Source organism: Mus caroli, unplaced genomic scaffold (assembly GCF_978045245.1).
Source record: "Mus caroli unplaced genomic scaffold, Mus_caroli_1 scaffold_13, whole genome shotgun sequence".
In the NCBI taxonomy this organism is placed as follows: Eukaryota; Metazoa; Chordata; class Mammalia; order Rodentia; family Muridae; genus Mus; species Mus caroli.
The window spans coordinates 48,110,056-48,127,458 of NW_028227268.1; the positions used below are offsets into that span (position 1 = coordinate 48,110,056).

At 49.4% G+C, this 17,403-nt stretch overlaps 1 protein-coding gene across 3 annotated transcripts in view; it reads left to right on the forward strand.

Annotated features, from left to right (window-relative positions):
- The window catches only part of Rap1gap2 (RAP1 GTPase activating protein 2), a 214,730-nt gene that overhangs the window by 27,619 nt on the left and 169,708 nt on the right, over window positions 1–17,403 (forward strand). For 2 of the 3 annotated variants that reach the window (XM_085829826.1, XM_029483716.2), the window contains exon 2: window positions 1,952–1,987. In XM_085829826.1, the coding sequence (XP_085685952.1) occupies window positions 1,965–1,987 (23 nt within the window). In that variant the 5' untranslated portion in view covers window positions 1,952–1,964. Of the gene's footprint in view, window positions 1–1,951; window positions 1,988–10,698; window positions 10,776–17,403 lie in introns of those variants that run through there. The other variant, XM_029483717.2, reaches the window with a different exon arrangement.

The window sequence follows — 17,403 nt, forward strand, 5'->3', positions numbered from 1 at the left end:
GGGAGACACTGATATCGATGGTGACACAGATAAAGACATAGTGGTAGTGGTGAAACTGGTCATGATGGTGACATGATGGTGATGACCCTGGTTGTGACAGTGGTGGATGACATTGTAATGGTGGTGACTTGAAGTGTCATATGAAGTGGGTGATGACACCAGTAGTGACTGGGGTGATTAATGCTGTCATGGTGTTGACTGTTAATGATGCTGCTGACATGTTAATGTGATGGAGACATGGTGGTAAGGACACTGTGAGTGACAGTGGTGACACTGGCTATGGAAGTGATTCAGGTGGTGGTGACCATTAAGGGATGGTGCTGTCACAATGGTGACATGGGTGAAGTGACCTCTGGTCAATAAAAGACTTATGCAGGGAGACCATTGCCCACTGTGTCTCTGATGGGGGGAGGGACCTCCGTTTCCAGCCATAAGGGCTGGCATATGTGGGGGTAAAAATAGAACCTCACACACTGCCTCCTTTGCCAGAGAAGGTGGTGCAGGCAGGGGCGGGGAGTGCTGCTGTGCGTCTGCAGCCAATGCGCTCTTCCCTGCTCCCAGCTTGAACCAACCTGCGGCTCTCCTTGGAGTCTGCTGTTGGCTTCTGACCTGCCTGATGGAGCATTCCTGTGGCTGGGGTACTGGCATCTCCCGTGGCATCCACACAGAGTGTTGGAAGTTCTAGAGCACCGGTTCTCAACACGTGGGTTGAGATCCCTTTGGCAAACCTCCATCTCCAAAAATATTCACATTATGATTCCCAACAGTAGGAAAATTACAGTTAAGAAGTAGCAATGAGGATGATTTTATGGTTGGGGGTCACCGCTGGTCTAGAGTCAGACCCAACCAGAGATTCACTCCTTTGAAGCCTAGACTCCATCTCTAAAATGCAGAGTGTTCTGGTCTCTTTCTGTTCCAGTTTCATTTTTGCTGCCGTGACAACACCCTGAGAAGAGCACCTTTAGGGGAGAAAGGGTCATTGAGAGGAGTCAAGGCAGGAACACGAAGACAGGCCAGCTTGCTATTGCACACAGCATTATCTCTGACCAAGGAGCTCATTTCACAGTCAAAGAAGCATGGCAGGAGCCAGGATGCTGCTTTCTGGCTAGCAGGCAGGCAGGCAGGCAGGCAGGCATAGGCATAGGCATAGGCATAGGCATAGGCATAGGCATAGGCATAGGCATAGGCATAGGCATAGGCATAGGCATAGGCATAATTATTTTTGGGGGGGGTGCGTTTTTGAGACAGGGTTTCTCTGTATAGCCTTGGCTGTCCTGGGACTCATTCTGTAGACCAGGCTAGCCTCGAACTCAGGAATATGCCTGCCTCTGCCTCCTGAGTGCTGGGATTAAAGGCGTGCGCCACCATGCCCAGCAGTTCCTTATTTTTAATTATATGTATGTGCCTATGTGGGGGTATGTGTGTATGAATGCAAGTGCCCACAGAGGCTAAGACTGTTAGATGTTCTTGGAGCTGGAGGTTCAGATGGTTGTAAGCACCCAAGTGTAGGCTCTGGGAATTAAATGTGGGTTCTCTGGAAGAACAATATGTGTGCTTAACTTCTGAGCGCATCTTTCCAGTCCTCAGCTAACTTCCTTACCAATTCAGGACCACCTGCCTAGGTAATGGTGCTGCCCACAGTGGGCTGGCGCCTCCTACATCAGTTATTAATCAAGGCAATTTCTCAGAGACATGCTCACAGGCCAAGCTGATCTAAAGAATTCCTCCACTGAGATTCTCTTTCTAGATAGTTTCCGATGGTATCAGGTTAACAGTGAAAGCTCATCCAGGAAAGCTTCCCAAAGAAATATATGTGGCCCAGTTCTTCATGGAATTGAGACTTCCTTTCCTGGTTTGGAGATTTGTCTTGTAGCCACGTTCTCTGTAGGACAGATGCAGAAGGGAGCCTGCATCCTCACACTGACTGAAATCCTTGCATTTCTCTTGGCAGGATCGACAAGACCATGCTGGCGGGTCTGAAGGTCAAGTAAGTAGCCTTTTCCAATTCTTTAGAGATCAGAGATGACAACAGAGCAAGGTTCCTTGCACCCTGAGACTCGCTCTGTCCAGGTTGCGTTTAACAGTTGGATGCTGTGTACTGTCAGATTCCAGGCTTGGCTGAAGGGGCTTCTTCACTGGAGGAGACTACATGGGCCTCTTGAGTCCTGGGATGCCCAGGGAAAGGCAGAGGCGTGATTGATAGAATCAGGGACAAGGATGGTGGAAATGTGTCTAGTGGCTATGACCTTTAAGCCATGCCCTTATTGATAAGAAAGATGTATTTTCTACTATTTAAATTTTTATGTGAAGCTCCAACACCTAGAGGGCATCTTCCTGACATTATCCATCTATTTGAAAAACTATGATACGATGTCCTAGCACCTCTTTTTCAGATTATTACTATTTTACTCAATGTGTATGGGCATTTTGCCTGAATGTGTGTCTGTGCACCACATGTGTTCCTGGTGCTTGCAGAGGTGTAGAGTTCCCTGGTACCAGAGTTTTGGACAGTTATGAGGCATCATGTGGTTCTGGGAATCCATCTTGGGTCTTCTGGAAGAGCAACAAGTGCTCTAAACCACTGAGCCTTCTCTGCAGCCCCTAGAACCTCTTCAAACATCACTGGCATGTGTGTGTGGGAATAGCTGGCCTTGAGTCATCTGTAACTGTCTGATCATCCTGGTGAGCCCAGCCTGGGGTCTCCCTGAGGCTTTCACACCCCATGTCTCAGGCCTGGGCCCTGGAGGGTGTCAGGGCTTGGGGCTAGATTTTAGTCTTTCCATGGGGTTGAGGCCTGAAAGGCCATGAAGCATTCTTGGTTTCTAAAGCTGGGCAGGATGATGGGGCCGCTGTGTAGCACGGTGTGTGTGTGCCGGTGCAGCCCAGTTCAGGGCAGGTTGTTTAGGTGGTACATGGAAGTCTGGGCTTCAATTTCATTTCCTTTTGTTTTGCTTTATTTTGTTGGTGGTGCTGGGAATTGAACTCAGGAGTTTGTGCAAGTGCTCCCCCATGCTAGGGAAGTGCTCTCCCACTGAGCTCTATCCAGCCCTTTTTAATCCTTTATTTTGTAGGTGGGGGAAAAGGGGCACATGCCACAGCACTCCTGTGGTGGTCAGAGGACAACCTGCTGGAGCCAAGCTGTCCTTTCACCATGTGGATTCTTGTGATTGAATTCAGTCCATCAGGTGTGGCAGCCAGTGCCTTTATCCAAGAAATCTTGATAGACCTGATTTTTTTATTTTATTTTTTTTATTTTTTTATTTTTTGTTTTTTTCGAGACAGGGTTTCTCTGTGTAGCCTTGGCTGTCCTGGAACTCACTCTGTAGACCAGGCTGGCCTCGAACTCAGAAATCCGCCTGCCTCTGCCTCCCGAGTGCTGGGATTAAAGGTGTGTGCCACCACGCCTGGCTGATAGACCTGATTTTACTTCAAAAATATTTTAATTGTGTGGGGTGTGTGTGTGTGTGTGTGTGTGTGTGTGTGTGTGTGCGCGCGCGTGCGCAGAGGCCAGAAGAAGGCATAGGATCTCCTGGTATTGGAGTTATAAGTGGTTGTGAATTGCCCATTGTGGGTGCTGGGAATCGAATTCAGGTCCTTTAGAAGAGCAGCCAGTGCTCTTAGTCAAGATGCTGCATCTTCAACTCTGTTCTTTTTACTTTTAAAAATGTGACACAGTATCTCATTAAGTTGCCCAGACTGGCCTTGTATTGCATTAATCTTTCTTGGGGAGTTGTGAGCAGAGGTCTGTTTACCCCAGGTAGGGCACCAATGACAGACTGAAGAAATGGCTTCACGCAAGTGGAGCTTGGTGGACCGATGAGTTGGGGTGACTCACAGGATCATGGCTGAGGGGTTACACACGAGTGGGGACAACTTACTGATCCTGATGCTGCCTAAGAAGGGTCCTCCTTCCTGAGCAACTGTGTGTGAGTTGCTTGTTTATCTTTCTGGGGGAGGGCATGTATTGCAGATCGTCCACTGCTTCCTAGACCTTTCTCCCCTTTATGATAGGGTGCTTGTTAGCCCAATCTTTTTTTTTTTTTTTTTTTGTGGTTTTTCGAGACAGGGTTTCTCTGTGTAGCTCTGGCTGTCCTGGAACTCACTTTGTAGACCAGGCTGGCCTCGAACTCAGAAATCCGCCTGCCTCTGCCTCCCGAGTGCTGGGATTAAAGGCGTGCGCCACCACGCCCGGCTTGTTAGCCCAATCTTGTGAGTGTCTCCCGTAGATAATCAGAGATATTATGGTAGCCATGGTCAGGGGTCTGGAGTTCAGAGAGAGCAACGCCTTGAGTCTGCAATCTTTCTGCCTCAACCTCTCCAGTAGCCTGAGTTACAGGTCTATACCTTTATTTTTTTTTAGCAGCATGTCTGACTTTTCCCAGAGCTTCCCAGGGGTATATCTGCATAGTGAATGAGATGTGAGGTGGTAAGCAGGGCTGCTGAGGGATGGTGGAGTGGAGAAGTGTTTTTGGAGGGCTGCCTTGAGCCCTCTACTGCAACCACTGCAGTGGTTTACAGAGGCGCTGTTTGTTCTAGGTACATCTATTTGTAACCCATAAAGGAGGGAGGTACAGGGTGATGTGAATAGCTGGCAGGGGTGGGAAGGTGTGAATAGCTGGCAGGGGTGGGAAGGATGGGCCAGTGCTGAGAGTGGGATCTCAGTAGGGTCTCTGAATATATGGGGGCCAGTTAGAGCTCCGGCATGGAAACATGGCATTGATGGTGACCTGCGGGGTGTAGGACCCTTTGAACTGAGTGGGATGGCACACACCTGTGATCCCATCACTTAGGAGGAGGAGGAGGAGGCAGGAAGATTTGGAGTTGATGGGGAGGTTCTGGACCTCAAGGCCATCCTCAGGTGTTGTCTGGGGCACATGAGACCAATACACCTGCCTCAAAAAAGAAACAGGCCAACAAGAGCTTTAGGGTGTAATCCGGTTAGGCTAAAGATGGAAAAGGATCCCATTCAATGTGCCTTAAGGAACCCAAGAGATGCTCAGGACCGGCTGAATCAGGTCCAGGGAAGTTCAAATAGAATCTTAAAGAGAGAAGAACAAAGTTGGAAGATTGTACTTTAGCTATTAAAATTTACCACAAAGCTATAGGCGGCATGATACTAGACTTAAGTCAAAAACAAGCTATGTAAAAGAAGACAGACACTGAAAAAAAAACACATCTTACACCCTTTTGCTTATGTGATATGTCTAGAATAGGCAAGTCCCTAGAAACTGGGCAAGTTAATGGTTTCTGAGGATTTGGGGATCTGTTGGGAGAGTGAAATTTAGAAGATAATAGATTCTGGCCAAGGAATGGCTAGTATGATGTTGATAGTGGTAACTGTGACACAAGTTTGTGACTGTCCTGAGAAGCACTGAAGTACACCTAAAATGGTATATGGAGTTTGCCTCAATAAACTTTTGTTGTCTTTTGAGACAGGGTCTCATGCAGTCCAGTCTGACCTCAAACTCCCTGTGTAGCCCGTAAATGAATTATTCTTAACATAGATGTAAACAGAGAATTAAAACAGTGCCTGTATTTCTTTACCTCATGCTGGTCCCCAATAACTACACAGAGAAGCCAAGATTTATCTAAAACTGCACCTCAATAGCTGAGCAGTTAAATGACCTACCTAGCCTTCGATGGTCATCGGACCTCCCAGACCATCCCTTGATACTTGCATATTAATATAGATCTGGCTCTTTGGGCTTCAGGCGTGTTTCCATGATCTTTCTCTCTGGACCCCTTCCTCGTGGCTCTAAATCCTTCATCCTCCTCAATGATCTGAATCTCCTTTTCTCCCTCTCCCTTCCCTCTGGTTGGCAGACATCCCGCCCTATTCTCTATACTGTCCAGCCATTGGGTGATCAGTATTTACTGACAAGGCAGAGAATAAATGTTAAGAATTGTGTACACACACTTGAGGCAGGAGATTCTTGGAATAAGCACTACAATGCCAAGTCCAGATTGAAACAAAATGTGAGGACAGAGAAATCAGCATTTGAATAACACAAGCATAAACTTTACACAGTATACAAAAACATTATGCCTACATAGCAAGAGCTGGCCTTGAATTCCTGACCCTCCTGCCTTTACCTCCCCAGTCCTGGGATTACAGTGTGTGCCACATGTCCATTTTATCAATAATGCTTTAAAAAAAGAGGACTTAGTTAGCCTAACCCTTTAAGGGTTATATAGCCACTGTCCAATCAGTTTGGATGAAGAGATGGCTATTTCTCTAGGTGGGGGGATGTTTGTTCTCAGGATAGAAACCAGGAAGATGCTAGGAGAGGTCAGGTCCACTCCTTACTTGCTGTGGGACTAAAAAGATCTGGTCATATCCATGCTCCAGGGTCTAAGGCTTTCTCCTTCTGCCTCTGCTGGCTGAAGCAGCCTTCCTCCTGGAGCCTGTTTTCTGCTCAGCAGCAGACACTCCTAGCCCATGGTTTGTGCGCCTTGATCTCCTTGGCTTCCTCCCCAGGGACCTGGTGTCACTGAGACTGAGATAGCCCTGGAGGTGTCCCTGAGGCAGGTGGTTCTGAAGATGAGGTCTGCCCTGTGGACACTGAGCGTTGAGATGTTATCGCTTGCTGTCCAGAGGCTTTCCAGCCACTGTGTGGAGAAGGGACCTTTGCTACTGGCATTTGAGAGATGGGGAAATAGGCACTTGGAGAGGTCGGGAATCTTGTTCAAGGTCATCAGCAAAGGTCAGTTGTGAAGGTGGAGTTTGAATCTTGTGTTTTGTTCCATGAGGGTAGAGCTGTGTGTTCTCAGCCCATATCTCCTGATCAGGGGTCATGTGTCTAGGGTCCTTAGCCACAAAATACTCTGCCTTCCATCCCTGACCTCCTGGTGCCCAGCTTCCTGCCAGATGCCCAGAATGAGAGGGGCATAGGAAGCCTGCATGAGGAGGACTCCACCCTCACCCCAGAGGTTAGGACTTAACTATTGTTGGGGATGCAAGGAAGATGGGGCTACACAGGAACATGGAAAAGGGGTGACAGTGGTACCATGCAGGAGAAACAAGCTTGAGTTGTGGGTTGGCAGGTCCAGGTTCTAGACCTGGGCTAACAAATGGGCAAGTCAGTAACTTCTCTGGGTCTATAAAATGGGAAAGCTGGACCAGAATGGCCTCTTCCTTCCTAGCTTTAACATGCTAGCTGTACGCATGGCCTATGCCCGCCCCCTTTCAATGGTGAGGATCACACCCAGGACCTGTACGTGCAGGGCAAGTTCTCAACCACTAGACCACATTCCAGTCTTGCCTTATGTCCTTTATGCCCTTTTGTATTTCAGGGGTGAGGGGAGGAGAACCAGAATGATGGCAGATGCTCCCTGCTGAGCAAGTAAACATGCAAGCTTTAAAGACTGTGCCCTTCATGTTTGGATCCCCAAGACTGGACATTGGGCAGGCACTAAAGGAGATTCTCAGTATAGGTTCACTGAACGAAGAAACTGTGGGTTATATGCTTATCCCATCACAAGGAAGTAGGATCCCAGATAGAAATAAAAAGGCAGAGGCAGGCAGAGGGATGCAAGTGGAGGGATGGAGAGGGAGGGGAGACAGAGGCAGGCAGAGGGATGCAGGTGGAGGGATGGAGAGGGAGGGGAGACAGAGGCAGGCAGAGGGATGCAGGTGGAGGGATGGAGAGGGAGGGGATGCAGAGGCAGGGGGAGGGATGCAGGTGGAGGGGTGGAGATGGAGGGGAGGCAGAGGCAGGCGGGGGATGTAGGTGGAGGAGGAGACATAGAGGTAGGAGTATGGATACAGGTAATGTGGTCAGCAGGTAGGAGTCCCACACCTTCAGTCTGCTTTGGGGGCTGGCTTAGGACAAAGACCTAGTAACTAAATCACAGTTGGCCTACTTACTCCTAGAGGGAATCCCTGGAAGGAGTGCCCTCACTCTGTGTGTGTCTGTGTGTCTGATGCATGGCTCCAGTCACCTGAGACAACTTTTGTGCTCAGGGAGAGCCACAGTGACCAAATGAACATGAGCCTGGGTGAGGACTAATCGTCTCTACTGCGGGGGAAATATCAAGCTCAAGTGGCCAAATCTGAGTCTATTATCTCGTAGGAGAAAACACCTAACTGGAAGTTGGAGAGAGAGTTAAGAGCACTGGCTGCTCTTCTAGATAACCCTAGTTCCGTTCCCAGCACCCACACGGTGCCTTACAACCATCCATAACTCCAGTTCCAGGGGATCCTGTGCCCTCTTCTGGCCTCCTCAGGCACCAGGCACATGCGTGTGCATATATACATACTGGCAACACATATTTTTTACACAGAATAAAATAAATTAATCTTAAAAATATGGAGCCCAACTGCATACTTGATGGCTCATTCGCTCTTGGCCCCTTGAAATGATCTCTTAGGCAGACAGACAGACATAATGGGTCAAGTGCAAGTTTGCCTTTGGATTTCTTCCTCGAGGGAGGGAAGCAGAGGTCTGACTTGGGGTGAGCATGCTGTGGTTTGGCCTCAAGCAGCCATTGCTCTTCTGAATTGATGACGCAGCTAAGGGTTCAAATTCTGTTAGAAAAAAGATAGGTATGCAGATGGGAACAGGCAGTGTTCAGTGTTCAGTGTTCGGTGTTCAGTGTTCAGTGCAACTTCCCCTGGTCACCAGCACCCCTGAGCGTAGCTGCTATAGGCACTGTGCAGGATAGTACATACCACCTGTTGGAAGTGCCTCTTGCTTTGTCACAGCTCTCTACAAGATCCTCCCTTTTTGGAAACAGGGTCTCACCATGTGACCTTGGTTAGCCTGAAACTCACTGTATAGACCAGGCTGACTCAAGATCGCAGATTTGCCTTTCTCTGCTTTCTGAGTGCTGAGGTTAAAGGTGTGCACCTTCATACCAGTTGTTGTTGCTTTTGTTGTTGTTGCTTTTGTTTTTTTTTTTTTTTTCCCACCAAGACTTGCGTGCCAGCCTGTAAGAGCAATGTACAATCTAGGTGATTATCTCTGCAGACATCTGCTCTCTTGGTTCTCTTGGTGCCAGCCCGTGACAATGTCATCAGAGGAGAGAACTAGTGGAGCCAGGCCTTGATTGTCTGGGTACCAGTGTGTGTTCCCAGACTCTCCAGAGAGCCCCTTTCTCTGCAGTCCATCATTGATCCCTACTTAATGGCTCTTCTCATACTCAGAGCCTTATTGCCTCCCTGAAACTGAACCAATTCCTGAGTTCCCCACCTCTACAAAGGGGACCCACATCCACCCGGGGCTCACTCTCTCTAGTCCTACTACCCTACTCTAGTCTGCATGGTTTTATTGCAGGGAGACAATAAGGCTCTGAGTCAAAGGTCATGATCAGCAGTTCATTTCTCCACTGGCTGGCAGATCTTTATTTACCGTGGGTTACAAGAATCTTTCGGTCACCACAAGGATGTTCTAGAACTTTCTGCAGTTGACTCATCCTAGCTCCAGTCCTACACACCTAGGATGCTTGCAGAGGGTTTCCTGGGCTTGCCAAAGACATGGGGAGCTTAATGTTTTGTGGGGAGATGATTGAGTCAGTCCAGCCAACATCTCTTGGCACCTTCATTCCAAAGCCCCTGTCAGGCCAGGGATGGTGAGGGGGTGAGAAGTGGGGTGGGAAGACAGTCTGCCTATGGCAGCCTTCGGCCCAATAGGGAGAGCACAGACAGTTGCCGTGGGGATGTAGCAAGGGCCCTTTCCTCTTCTGGAGACAATAGGCCTAGGCTGTCTCTAAGAGTGTGTGAGATCAGTGGTCCAGTGGGGGAAGAGAGGCTTGGTGCTGCATCACTGCATCTTGAAGGCACTGAGGTGTGAGGCAGCGTGGGTGGGAGGACCTAGGAGCTGTTGTTCTTGCCAGACAGGAGACTGACTGGTTGGGCTGCCTGTAGGAGTGTGGCTGGGCTGTGGGAGAGCTTGGCCACAAGGAGAGGGCTTTCTGAAGGGGTGTCAGTGGTCAGGTTCAGATACTTTACGGCATGTAGACCAGAGTGGGGTAGTAGGGTGGGTCCCCTTGGTAGAGATGGGGAACTCAGGAATCGGGTCAGTTTCAGGGAGGCAACAGGGCTCAGTATAAAACCTCTCTGTCTTTCCTGTTCTTTATCCTGTGTTTGGAGTCCAGGAAGTTATACATGCCAGCAAGTAGAAGGGAATAGAGAAGGAGAAGGGTGGAGGGCTAGAGGAGCTGGTATATGGCAGGGAGTCAGAGAGCAGTGCCCTTTCTGTGGCCCTGCAGGCACAGTGGGGTTATGTTTACTCTGGCCCCCCAACCTAACTCAGCTTCTGGTGTGCCTTCAGTGGGTGAGCTCCAGTGAGCTCCTTGTGCCTGGCAGTTGGTGCCCAATGTTGCAGGGGGAGCCATAGGAGAGTTCTTTATTTCTGTGCCCAGTATCAGAACCTGGGCCGTTAATTTCTTTAGGATGGGTCCTGAGCACGAATAGTGTTAGTGTTAGTGTGTGTGTGTGTGTGTGTGTGTGTGTATGATCACCAACGCAAGTGGACATGAGCTTAGAGGGCCCATGTGGGTGCCTGTGTGGTGCCTTTTTTGGCTTTAGCAAGTTCCTATGGTAACCACGAACATGTCTGTTTTGGGATCTGAGTCTGGGGCGGTGTGAGTGGCTACCAGGAGAAGCAAGGCAGGCGGGTGCTTAGCTGGCAATTGGGCTGTGTCCTGATTTTATTGCCAGGCACTGGGGATGTACCCGGAGGTGCCATTTGCTAGGTGGCAAGTTCTGCAAACTCTAGGGACCTATATGCTCTTAATCTCACCCTGACCAGTCCCATCATGCCCAGGAAGCTTTGGTGAGTCCATGCTCTGATTTCTAGGTGGTGGGTGGTTACTGATGGCATTAAGTTCTGGGGACTGGGGCACCTTCTCAGGTGGGTGTGAGACAGCAAAGCAAGATTCAGCTGATCCCTGGATCCTGGGGAGGGTGTCTTCTATGTGGCTAGTGGAGTCGTGGAGTGGGATGGACATAGCTAACTGTGTCAGTGAGGAAGGTGAGGACAGGAGTTCAGGAGGATGGGATGGCTTGCCTGTGGCCTGCCAGTCTAGGCTCAATTCTCCCTTCAGTCTTCTTCACCCCACTCACTTTCTGGAAGCCTTGGGGATCTCCACAGGTCTCTCAGACCCTCAGCTCTGCAAGGCCTAGATGGGAGGCTCTGGATTCTATGGAAGGAAGAGGAAGGAAGTGTGCTTTTTTTGTCTGTGCTTTGTCTGAGCCTCCCTGGGAAGCAGATTCCAGAGCACCAGTCCTGGGAGTCCCGAGAGAAGAACGAAGTCATCAGGAGAGACCCTAGCTCTTAGGTTCCTGGAGGCTGAGGACTTGAAACAAGCAAGGCAAACTCGCCATGCCTTCAACTCCCTCTGCCTCAGAAGCCAGTTACGCTTGGTTGTCTCCAGTGTCAGGGAGCTCATGACATTTTTAAGGGTGCCTGCTTGCTCACTGTTTTCCCGTTAATTTCATTCCGAATCTCTGAAACTGCCATTGCGTAACCAGTCATAACCCTCTTCCTCAAAGAAGCCCTTTTCTCCTGAGAGCTCTCCAAGTGTGCAGAAGGCTTGCCCCTTTGACTTGTCTCTTCTCCTCTCCTGGGTGACCAGCCTGGACCTTCTCTGTGTAGGCTTTCTCAGTGCCTGTACTGCATTTTGTTGGAAGCTTTCTCGGCAGCCTGCATCAGCCCCACAGATACGAGGCATGATTTTGGTAAGCTGCCCAGGCTGGCCTTGAAGTTGTGATCCCCTTGTTGCAGCCTCTGGAGTGCTCAGACCGGTCTTGTTAATCTTACTGCTTTGCTGGAGGTCTGGAGTTTGGGCAAAGTCCGGACAAGTAACTTCTGAGCTAAGAAAGAGCATGGACAGGCTTTGGGTTTACCTGTGGCTGACCTTGGTCTTGATGTGCTAAGCCCTAGCCTCTACTCTTGCTTCTGCAGCTGATTCCCCAACCCCTATCCTCGGCTCCCCTTTCCCCTTTCCAGTTCTTGTCCCCTCAGTGACTGCCTGATCATTTCCGGCTCTGTTCCCAGGCTGGCTCCCTCCCAATTAACCTTTCTCGTTTTCATATCCAGTGCTTCCTCCCTCTCTGGGCTGAGAAGCCTCTGACTCATGTAGGGCTGGTCCTCCTGTCTCCTAATTCAGGCCCATTATCTCCTGCCCAGACAGTGATGGCAGCTGGGAAGTTAATCTCCTCCCCCCTGTCTCTGCCAGTGTGATCAAGGCCTCAACTCAAAAGCCACTTAACTGTCCTGGTCTGGGGAGTCAGATGCAGGTATGCAGACTCCTTTAGTGCTTGTCTCCAGGAGCTGTTGTGGGTTGGCCCCTGTCTCTGGTAGGGGTGAGGTTGGTAGTCATGGTCCTGTGGAGCTTGCTGGGACTTCTCTTTGTGGAATGCTCATCAACTGTCTTAGGTTCCCCGCCAATAGTAAGATCCTTGCTTTCTTTCCACAAGGTAGTGATCTCCAACTGTCTGTGCATCTGGAGAATGTCATCTGGTGACTGTGAAAATTCTAATCACCAGCCAGGCGTGGTGGGCGCTACAAGCCTGTCCTCCCAGCTCTCAGAGGCTGAAGCACAAGGATCTGAGTTCAAGGCCAGCTTGGGTTACAAAGAAAGGCCTAGTTTCTGGGAAACAAACCGACAACAACAATAAAGTCAATGTCAATGAAATCAGAGGGTTCTGGAGGAGCCTGGCACCTGCACCTTCTCAGGACTCATGAATGACATTTGTAGGCAGTGAAGTCTGAGAACCGCTGTCTCGAGGGACTGACAAGCGTGATGGTGGCCCATGGGTCAGGTGGGGGCTCCAGGTGGGTCTGTCACTCTAATCCAGGGCTCGACTCTTCATAGTGGTCTGGATGGTCCCTGGGGGTGGGGTGGAGTGCGGGGGTGGTGTCTGTCCTGGCCCCTGTAGGATGTCTAACGAAATCTCCGGATCTCTACCCACCTATTGCCACTACCACACACCTTCTAGCTGTGGCAAGGAAAACCATCTCCAGGTTTAACGGAACTTTTGAGGTCATAGCCTCCCTACCATCCATCAGCACTCTCAAATGTGTGCAGAACAGGATCTACCGACCAGTGGGTTACTTTGTAGATATCGGAGGCAGGCAGTCTGGGTTTAAATCCTGTCTCCACCTGCTGGATGATCTGAAGCAATTTAGTAATCTCAGATTCAAATCTCACCTCTGTCAGTTTCTGGATTTGTTTTCTTGCAAATATGCCTCCACCCTTCCTTTCCTGGTTTAGCTTCCTTCACTCCTGGTATATACAGCCACTGCTTCCTCAGCCTCCCGGAGCAGAGAGAGTTTCTCTGGTCAGGGGCACAGTGAATGCTGTCTCTGTATGGCTTCTGTCTGTTCTTATTCCCAGCAGGAGCTTTCTGCAGTGTTTGTTGCCCTGACCAGGTGGCTTGCCTCCCTGCCTCTGGCTGATCTGTGAATAGGCAGGCTACCCACTGTGTGAGCCTCCGCCCCACACCCAACTCATTCTGAGAGGGTGGAGTGGGCGGAAATCCGCGCCTGGCAGGCCACAAAGCCACATAACTGACTTGCGGGACCCTGCCCTTGGGGAGGAGGGTGCTGACAGCAGCTGGCTTGGCCTGGGTGCTTGGCTGCTTTTAGATGCCTGTGGTAGGCAGGAGCTGCCGCTGCATGAGGAGTTTCACAGGCCCGTTAGTTACTGAGCTCAGGAGCTGGATTCAGGAGGGACAGCCCCACCTCCATTTTGCTATGACCAGTGTAGGTTGCTATGACCAGTTAGTCTGCTGGCCAGGCAGATCAGTCCAGGGGCTGGGTTAAAAGGCAGCTCCCTGGGCCCCATCTGAGGGATTCTTCTTTTATCACCCTTGGGTGGGGCTCAAGAAGCCTTGGTGTTTGTACCACGGCAGGACGTGGTCCTTGAGGTGAGGTAGGCCACAGCTGCTTGGGATCTAGTTTGTTTAAAGGGCTTTCACCTTTGGGTCTGGGGAGATGACTCAGTGGTTAAGAGCACCGGATACTCTTGCAAAGGACCAGGCTTCAATTCCCAGCATCTACATGGCAGTTTACAACCCTCTGTAACTCCAGTTCCAGGAGATCTAGTGTCCTTTCCTGGCCTCTCCAGGTTTCAGGTATGCATGTGGTACACAGACATACATGCAGGCAAACACTAATACACATAAAGTAAAAATACATTTTGTGTGTGTGTGGTTTTTGTTTTTTTTTTTTTTTGAGACAGTCTTTTTTTTTTTTTCTTTTGAGGGTTTCTCTCTGTAACCCTGGCTGTCCTGGAACTCACCCTGTAAACCAGGCTGGCCTCGAACTCATAGTGCTCTGCATGCCTCTGCCTTCCAAGTGCTGGGATTAAAGGGTATACCTTGGCTAAAATAAGCAAATCTTTTTTTTTTTTTTTTTTTTTTAAGCTCTGTTCCCACAGTGCAGATCCAGTAGTCAGGTTCGCATGCTCTGGGTGTACGTAGGGAAACCACACAACCTTCCTGTGCTCCAGTTTCCTTACCAGTGAATATTAATAGTGCTACACACGGTGCTGCTGTGAGCTTTGAGCGTGATAGCTCAGGAGAAGCGTGGAGCACGGTGTCTAATCATAGTGCTTCTGGTGGTGTACAATAGTCCTGGGCTGTGTGATCGCATATAGAACCGAACGACATGCCCACAGGACTGTAAACACCCCCACGGACCCACCAGAGCAAGCTGGATTGATGTGCGCATCCACTCACGTCTGCCCGATGACGACAGAGGTCACTAGACAGACAGGAGACACTGGGGGCAGACGAGTGTGTGTGTGTGTGTGTGTGTGTGTACACAAAGCCCGGAGGACTGGGCCTTTCTCTTACTCACATGCTGGTATTATTCCCAGAGTAGCAGCACCTGGGCTGAGCTCTAGGAGCCCAAGGTGCCCCTTGTTTCCATAGCAACCACTGTGCGGCAAACAGGAGAATGAGGGGGAGGGAAGATGGAAAGCCTGCGTTGCAGGCTTCCAGGGCCTTCCTGCCTTCTGAGCTGGCTTCCTTGTCTCCTCTAAACTCAGGACTTCCCCTTCCTTCTCTCCTCTCTCCCTCCCTGCCTTAGGTAGTGCTGTGCTAGGCATCTGGATACTTGTGGCCCAGAACGGATGGACCATTGCTAACAGTTTTGATGTGGATCTGGAACTGAAACCTGGCCTCCTGCGTGCCAGGCAGGTGCTCCAGTGCTGAGTGACACCCTTAGCTGACAGCTATCATTTTAATCTAACATTCACCAACTCTTTTCATTTTAATATAATATAGATAATAGAAAAAGTTTCCTTCTTCCCTCCCTTTCTCCTTCCTTCCCTTCCTTCCTTCTTCCCTCCCTCCCTGACTCCCTCTCTCCCTTCTCCCTTCTGACAGTCTCACCTAGCCCAGTCTGACCTTAAACTCATTATGTAGCTAAGAAAAACCTTGAACTTCTAACCCTCTTCTTGCCTCCACTTCCCAAATGCTGGGATTACAGGCTTGCGCCACCATGCATGGTTTATGCAGAGCGGGTGTCCATGCTAGGAACTACATCCCCAAAACATACCTTGTTAGCCCCTTAGGTGCATCACTCAGTGGCATTAGGCGCTCGAGCCTTGCTGTGCATCAGTGTGCACTTTATTATCGTAAATGGATCTCTGCACCCACTCCATAGTAGCTCCTCATTCCCTATTGTCTTCCTTCCCATGGCCACTTACTATAGAGGCTTCCCGATCCATTGGTGTTGCAGCATATGTCAGAATTTATTTTGTGTGTGTATGTATGGTATGTTCCCGTGTGTATGGGGGCCAGGGTAGTATAGATGTCTGTGTCTCTGTGTGTATGGGGCCAGGGTGGTATAGATGTATGTGTTCCCCTGTGTATGGAGGCCAGGGTAGTATAGATGAATATGTTCCTGTGTGTATGGAGGCCGGGGGTAGTAAGAATGTATATGTTCCCATGTGTATGGAGACCAGGGGCTGATGTTTGGTGTCTTTCTCAGCTGCTCTCCACTCGACTACTCTCCAGCTCATTTATTCCTTTTGTTTCCCCTTAGTTTTGAGACACTCTCTTATTGGCCTGCCAGTTCTGCTAGATTGGTTAGTCAGCGAACTACAGGGACCTCTGTCTGTGGCTCCTCAGGGCTGGGATTACAGGTGTGCACTCCAGTGACTATATATATCACATGGATGGGGATTGAATCCAAGTCCTCATGCTTGTTTGGCAAGCACTTTATAGACTGGGCCATCTCTTCAGTTTCATACGATTATTTAGAAGTAATCTATGGGTTTTGTGTATGTAATTGACCTTTCTGGGTTTCATATCCACAGATTCAACCTACCTTGGATTGAAAATACACATAGTTTTGGACAGAGCCTCACCATGTAGCCCTTGCTGGCCTGGGACTCGCTCTGTAGATCCGGCTGGCCTAGGATTCATAGAGATCCACCTGCTCCTGTCTCTTGAGTGCTGGGCTTAAAGACATACACCATCATGCCCAGCAATACATATATCTCAAACCATACCTGCATTGCACAGGTGCAGACCCCTTTGCTTGTTATTATTCCCGGGATGACACAGTGTAACTTTTTGCTTACACAGTGTTGCAGAGTGTTAGATGTCATAAGTAATCCAGAGAAGATGGGCTTCATACAGGAGGATGTGTGGACTCCATGTGGGTACCAGTCCATTCTGGATAAGAGACTTCAGCATCTTTGGATCCTGGCATCTGCCAGAGTTGATCCTGTCCTTTGAGACTACTATTAAAAATTCACACATGTGCCATCCTTACAGATGTATACCTTTAATCTCAGTACTCTATAGGCAGAGGCAGATGGATCTCCATGAGTTCGAGGCCAGCCTGCTCTACTAGTGAGTTCCAAGACAGCCAGAGCTACATAGTAGAGATACCCTGTATCAAAAAAAATAAGTCATGCATGTGACATCCTTTTGACTTTTCCCAAGGTGCCCTATTGGTCAGGTTGTCTGGATTCGGAGCTAGGCCCTGCCTCTTACCAGTTGTAAGTCCTTGGACAGGTTATTTCATTTCTCTATGCCTCAGCTTCCTTATTTGTAAAGCACAAAAGTGTTGTTTAGGGTATGAAGTAAGTTTGCATATGTTTATTGCTAAGAATAGTGCAGGCAGGAGCATAGAGTCCATCAGATGTGTACATGCGTATGTGGCTGATGCTATTATAGCTCTGAGTGTGCCCTTCCTCGGGGATTCTGGAATCTCTAAGGACAACTTGTAGTTCCTTCTTTTTAATTGCCAGTCAGAGTCTGTTTATACATTTTGCATCCTGCATGCCTGGATCCCTTGGTCATTTTTATGTTTTGATCTCTCAGACACTGTTTCAGTGGCTGTCCCCATTGGACCCTCTGTGTATTTGTGAGAGATGTCCGTGGCAAGGGTAAGAAGGGATGCCATGGTCCTCAGATCTCTGTGGTACTGCCAGAGGGAT